The following is a 6,473-nucleotide window of genomic DNA, read 5'->3' as shown; positions in this document are numbered from 1 at the left end:
TTCCTGCAGCTGGATTCATACGGGAGAGGTAGTGATTGTATTGAGGCACTGAGAAATGAAGTTTTGACCTGTGATCTCGGGTAGCTGAGTATCTCCTAAACGCCGCGTCAGCATTGGAGCCCACCGCTGAGTAGGCCTAGTTTATGAAAATTCTGACTGAAATTAAGTTTTATGCACAGGGACACCCTTTTTCTTGAGTGTACGATTCAGATCTAATTCAGGGATAACTTAAACTTTCTTGTATACTCATCTCCTTGGTCCCTGTTAAGGGAAGGATACCTCCTCTTCCCGCAAATCACTGCGTGAAACTTCGTATGTGGACAAGTGGATGAGCTTGGTACGGGATTTGTAGCGGTCACGGAACGCGTTACAAAAGCAAGAGAATCTAGTATCTGGAGTTCATAACCATTACAACACCCAATTTCCTTCACAGCTCCGAGTCGTTTCACGTGTGCTAGCGTAGACTGTACTTGTTGCTTGTGAACTGTAATATGTTTCTTTCCGTGTCTCTGGCAAAACAGATAATTGAATCTCAAGAGGCTCCTATTAATAGCACTACCAGCAGGCGAGGCAACAGCGCTTTCCAGTGGCCACACCGATATTTTCAGTTTCGCAGTACGAGTTAAGTGCGCTGTTTTACACCCTGCCTTGTTTAGGAAGCGAGAAAAAAATTAATAAAAAATACCGAGCGAGGAAATGGCGTCAATAAAGCTTTGATTAATATGTTCTCTGAAATAGCATCACGTGTGCACATCGTGTAGCCTAATTAAATTTTAAAGAATTTATTCTAGAGGTTTGCTGTAATTTTTCAGGAATTCCTGAATGTGCTACGTGATGCACAGGTAGGGTAGGACTATGGATTAGGGATATGCATTTGCTCCTTTTTCCTTTTTGCAACCACGGAAGCAAACAGTGACATATTTAATAATCTGTTTAGTATACAGCAGCCATTGTAAATGCTGTCTGCAACTCCACATATAAAACACCAGTGTAAAAAAAACAACTCTCAGCATTTTTCTTTGATTGAACACAGGGTTCGACATCGTTCGGTTGAATCCGTCCACACGCTCGCTTTTTCAGAAGGTAACGTAACTTCCTTGTCATCGACTCAGCCGAGGATTGGTTAATGCAACAGGAAGTGATAAGTGTAAACGAGTTGACAGTTTCTTATGTTTTCGACTTCCACTTCGCAGCGTGCATTTATTTTCGCGGTGTATAATAAATCAAGCAAGGATTTTAAAAAAAAGCTAATATCGCTTTGAAGTGCAGTTACTACTTGTCGTGGCAAAATGGCTATGTCGTCTTCTCAGCAGCTCGTGGTCGCTTTCACCGCTGTGCTTTTCGTGTTCGTGGTATTCCCAAGGATGTTTGGCAGCGGTGCAGGATCAAAGGAAACAAGAGGCTTCGACCCTCGCTATAACAGGAAAGGTTAGTAGTTTCTGTGGCTTTGATTACTGCCCGCGCGATTAGAGCTGACTTGGCCAGCATGCTTGCATGGAATGTTATTGAATGGAATAGCTATATAAATCACTGACCCGTGGTTTCATACTAGTCAACCGCATACGCATTACACAGGGCTAGTTTGTAGCTGTTTTAAACACAGCTAATGATCAGACCTGCCGTGTTTATTTACTTAGTCGGAAATGCAACTAGCAGCGCCAACTGTCCAATTGTGTAACCTATTTATAAAATAGCATAGAGCATGTGATCAGTGCACAACGGTTTTGCATCTGCACATCGATGTTTACTGCAGGTCCAGGTCTCAGCCCGGGTCCACGAGGACATCAGTTGAACGCGAACACGGCAGGATCAAAGGGGCAGACAATCGAGAACATGCAGCAGATGAGGAAAGTTATGGAGCAGGAAATGAAGAGCGAGAAATACAAAGCGAACAGCAAGGGCTACGTCTTCACTCTTATGCCGCTCTATGCCATCGGAGTAGGGATCTTTGCGGTGTACAAGTTCATAAAGGTAACGCTTTAAGTGTAACTTCGTGTGTATATAAGATAGTTAAATGTCACTGATTGCACAATTACACATTTTAGCACAGACATTATGGCCAGTGTTGTGACACATTAAATGTACTGCATCAGACCTGCCGTGTTTATTTACTTAGTCGGAATTTACTTAGTAGGCATTACACCCTAAACTACATTACTGCATTTGCTTAGCAGATATACATTTGTGTGTGGAAATAGGAAATAGGAGTGCACTCGTTTTTGAAAAGTGAAACTGGAATCTCTGATTTTACAAGACAAAAGGTTTTTATTTTTTTTAAACTGTGAAGTGAAGACACCCATACAATCCTACACAATGTAAACGTATATTCAGCATGGTACGACATGAATTTATATTCAGTTCATTTCTAATTACAGATTAAATCAAAAGAGGACACCAAGACTGCAAAGGAGAAAACTGGCAAAGGTACAAAAAAGCCAGAGGAGACAGGTAATGTAGTCAACTGTCACTTCTATATTTGCATTCTTAGTGAGTTGTTTACGTTCGGCATGCAGTTAGCTTCGCTTGCGTTGCACCATGGGTTTCAGTGCCAGTCATTGTTCTCCACAGAAAACCAGCTGAATGAACTGGAGCAGCGCTTGGCACAGACAGAAAAGATGCTGAATTCAATACTCACTCAGCTGGATCCACTGACAAACTGGTGAGTTGTTGAAAAAAATATTTGGCTGGCCCTTTGAAGCTTCATCTTGAGGCACAATCATGCATACTTTTTTTTCTTCTATGTAACTTGATATGCATGAATTTTGGACAGATTGACCCATAGTGCTTTATTGGTAAATGATTGTATATTTAAAAAATAATTTGTATTATAGGCTACGAAGCAAACCATGATTACAGACCGTTTTTTAAAATGTACTGTTTTCACAATTCACATTCCAGTGTGAAGTCTGTGGCATTTGAGCAGAAGAACGAGATCATGTCCCAGCTGCAGAGCATCAGGCACCTGATGAAAAAGAGGGGCATGGACTGTCCACCAATCAACCTCGAAGGTATTGTTCTTCCCTCAGTCGGCGTGATTCTTTTCTCAAACTAACTGCTGCCATGATGACCCCCCATAGCGATGACGAGCCTTCCAAGAACCTGAGAAGCGATCTCATTGCAGTGTTCATTTGCGGTGAAGAAAGCGTTGATTGGACGGTTCCTGGCCATAGATCAAAACAAATCTTCTCATGATTATGAGTTCAGTTGACATGAAGATGTCTTCTGTATGCTGTACATGCTTGTAAGGACTCATTATATAAAAATTTTGAGTGAGTAGTAACTTATAAGAGCCATGGAAATGTGCAAAATGCCAGATTGAGCATAACAATGTTAAAGTTCACTTGGTGAAGTTGTGTACACTGCCAAGAACGGTCATAATGATTTACTTTGGAGAAAACTTTGACTCCCCATGTATGCATAATCTTGTCATTTTTGGCAAGATGATGAATGGTCCCCAGACATAATTTCACAACAAAAATTATTTTAAAAAATGCCCTGAACATGTCCTGTGCCAAGCAAAATGAATAAATTTTTCCCTTTTAAAGGTCGTAACATTTAACCATATGTCCTAGAAACACAAAATTAACATCACCGCATGCATCTTCTCATACCAAACAACATGGCATGGCCCGTAACATTGTACCATGATTAATACTTAGTTTCCTTAATTGCCACTGGTCGCTATATTTTTTAGTATTACTTGCCTGTTTTGAATTGTCATTGATTGATATTGTCACTGTTATTTTGCAAATGACGTTATCCAGGGTGCCTTTGGAAGCAAGTTCATTACAGTGCAGAAGCTGATAATATGAACTGTGCTCATCTTAACTCTGTTCTGACCCTTTGTGTTATTCCAGTTATTCCAGGGGTTCTGGGGGGAGTTTTTGGTTGCTCTGTGGTTGTTGAGATTTCCCTGTTCTGTGCTCATGTGGTAACAAGGCTCTGGTTTTATTGTGTGGATGGGGGGGGGGGGGGGGATGATGGCCCCTCCCTAGAAGCTATGAGCTCTTACTGGAAAATGTTCTGTGTGGTTGTGTCACTCAGTTTTGAATTACATCACCCTTTCCCAGTCTCAGATTACAAATGTACTGGCAAATGGCATCAGCAGCACCGCGATGACTGAATCAAGCAGAAAGGATTGTGGGTACTTGGAAAGGAAGTACGATTCCACAAGTGCCATTGCCTTTGTATGCTGGACTTGTGGCGCTGGGTCATTGGATGAATGAATGCCTGTAATAACGCACGTGTCGTTTTCTGACTCTCAAAGAATCCGGGTGCGAGAAGAACCTGGACGACCTCATCGAGTCTCTGACCGCCCAGGAGCCGCGGCCGGAGGTCCCCGCGGCAGAGGAGGACGAGGGGAACGTCGGCGCCGAGGGCAGGACGGAGGGCGCTGAAGAATCTCCTCTCGAGGACAAAGTAAACAATGAGGAGGAGGAGGAGGAGGAGGAAGAGCAGGGAGGAGGAGGCTGCGACCATGACCTCGACATGCCCTCCTTAGAGGACTCCTGTGAGACAAACATCGAGGAGGTCGGGAGACTTCCGAGCGAAAGTCTGGGAACTGGCCTGAGGCGACGCAACAGACCGGAATGAAAACATGTTTTTACTCTGGATATGAATTTCTGATTATTTATTTTTTTCATGCGCAGTGTGGCGATGGCCTGTTAGAAGACTCTTCCTCTTCACTGCAAGACACGTGTGGAAATCCGGGATGCAAAAAGCTTTGTTACTGCATATTTATCGTGTGAAACCATCATATTGTGATGTAGTTAAGTGCTTCATGACCGTTTTATTACATAAAGCTTTTAAAATGCTGTCATATCAGAATGCTGGCCTGTAGGATTAATATCTGAAAGTTCTCAATAATATATATTTGTAATATTTTTTAGATATGACTGCAATGGCACGAGCCTCTTTTGGCATGCACTGTGTTTGAATGCATATAGTATATATACACATACTGCATGCTGTCATTGTTAGAAGTTTTAATTCCCTATCCTAATGAATGCAGTGTATTTATTGTGTGGGATTATTGCAAGTCGAGTACTCTTACCTGTCCATGAACACGGGGGGTTGGTTTTACGGACACCCGCTGGCCATTTCAAGAGCCGGTCTAGAAGGTCTGTTTCCACGCCACTCAGATCTTGAACGCGTTATATTTATGTGCACTTATTCTTGAGTATTTATTAAGCAAATGCTATCGTGCAGCGAAACCTACCTTCATTAGCCTAATGGCTAAATAAAGTCCCTCAGGGCTCTGACTCTCCTTGTAGATCATACAATTTCAGACCTCAATTTCAGGGAGAGCAACAAATGAAGACCAGAATAATTTCTGAGTAAGAGAAATCAAGAAATTAGCCTCTACGCTATTAAATAAATAACTGATAATGCCGGCTTTGAATAAATTTACACTATCAATCAAGACATAATTAGCCATTTATCAGTTTAACAATTGTTGTATGGACTTGGGAAATAAGAAAAAAAGACATATAGATGTCTTCACCACTACAGATTCACATTTGTTTGTCTATATTTTGTATGGTATGGCCTGTGATATATTGTCTTAAACTGTCTTTCGATTTTCTTCACAGATATTTGTGTGTGGACAGGAGCACTGTGGCATTATGAGAAGCAAACCATTTTGAAATAACTGAGTGAACACTATGCCTTACTGAAATAAATTATATGGTTCACATAATATACTTTAACCTTTCATTCTAATTTGTAATTGTCATTTTGTGTTCAAACGCTCCCATGCTTAAGTACTTATACATACAGTGCCTTAAGAAAGCATTCACCTCCTTGAGATTTTTTGAAATCGTGTGAAACAGCGTTTGTATCTCAACCTGGCATATGTGCTGGTATAGAGAGCCACAAAAAAAAAAAAAACTTGTGTCACTGTCAAAATACTTATACACTGTACTGTATATAATATTTGTTGTTTATTTGTTGTACCTCAGTATATTGTATAATCTTGCTAATGAATAGAAAATGAGATGTGCTCAACTCAACACATTAATATAGTTCCTATTTAAAAAAAAAAAAAAAATCATGAATAAGCATTTATTATAGTTATGATCTATCCAAGCTAATTTTGTAGTGCAAATATAGGATATATTATTGTATACAAGTTTTTATTAAAAAAATCACTAATTCAAGTGAATATTATTGATGAGAATATTCTTCAAGTTGGGACGTGTCACTTCAAGAGTTACTGTATCTGTAAATGTTATCTACAACTGATTATAGACACAGCTGCTGAAAGGACCTGACCAAGGTTGCAGGTTGGATGAAAGAGAAAAAAAGTGTAAAATTTTTAAAGGATCTCACGCAATTCAAAGAAGAAAAGTTCATAGCGTACTGAATGTTTTGCCCTAATTAGCCACCAATGCATGATATGAAATGATTAACATAAACACAAGGTGCTTTGAACAATGTACTCCTTGACTGTGAAGGATCACAGAAATGTTATT

General features: G+C 40.4%; 1 protein-coding gene across 1 annotated transcript; it reads left to right on the top strand.

Moving 5' to 3' along the window:
• ccdc107 (coiled-coil domain containing 107) lies at positions 1–5,715 on the top strand. Its single transcript, XM_035425622.1, has 6 exons — positions 1–1,428; positions 1,754–1,971; positions 2,376–2,448; positions 2,569–2,659; positions 2,899–3,008; positions 4,268–5,715. The coding sequence occupies exons 1-6, from the start codon at positions 1,290–1,292 to the stop codon at positions 4,591–4,593; spliced, it is 957 nt and encodes a 318-aa protein (XP_035281513.1). The 5' UTR covers positions 1–1,289; the 3' UTR covers positions 4,594–5,715.
• Positions 5,716–6,473: the final 758 nt, after the last annotated feature.

This window comes from Anguilla anguilla, chromosome 7, assembly GCF_013347855.1.
Source record: "Anguilla anguilla isolate fAngAng1 chromosome 7, fAngAng1.pri, whole genome shotgun sequence".
Taxonomy (NCBI): domain Eukaryota; kingdom Metazoa; phylum Chordata; class Actinopteri; order Anguilliformes; family Anguillidae; genus Anguilla; species Anguilla anguilla.
Note: the sequence above shows the minus strand (reverse complement) of the source record. Positions and strands in the feature narration are given on the sequence as shown.

Excerpts from the sequence above, each read along its gene's own strand:
- ccdc107 (XM_035425622.1), top strand. The coding sequence starts at position 1,290 with ATGGCTATGTCGTCTTCTCAGCAGCTCGTGGTCGCTTTCACCGCTGTG. Across the intron at positions 1,972-2,375 it reads CGGTGTACAAGTTCATAAAG|ATTAAATCAAAAGAGGACAC; the intron begins GTAACGCTTTAA and ends TTCTAATTACAG. Across the intron at positions 3,009-4,267 it reads TCCACCAATCAACCTCGAAG|AATCCGGGTGCGAGAAGAAC; the intron begins GTATTGTTCTTC and ends TGACTCTCAAAG.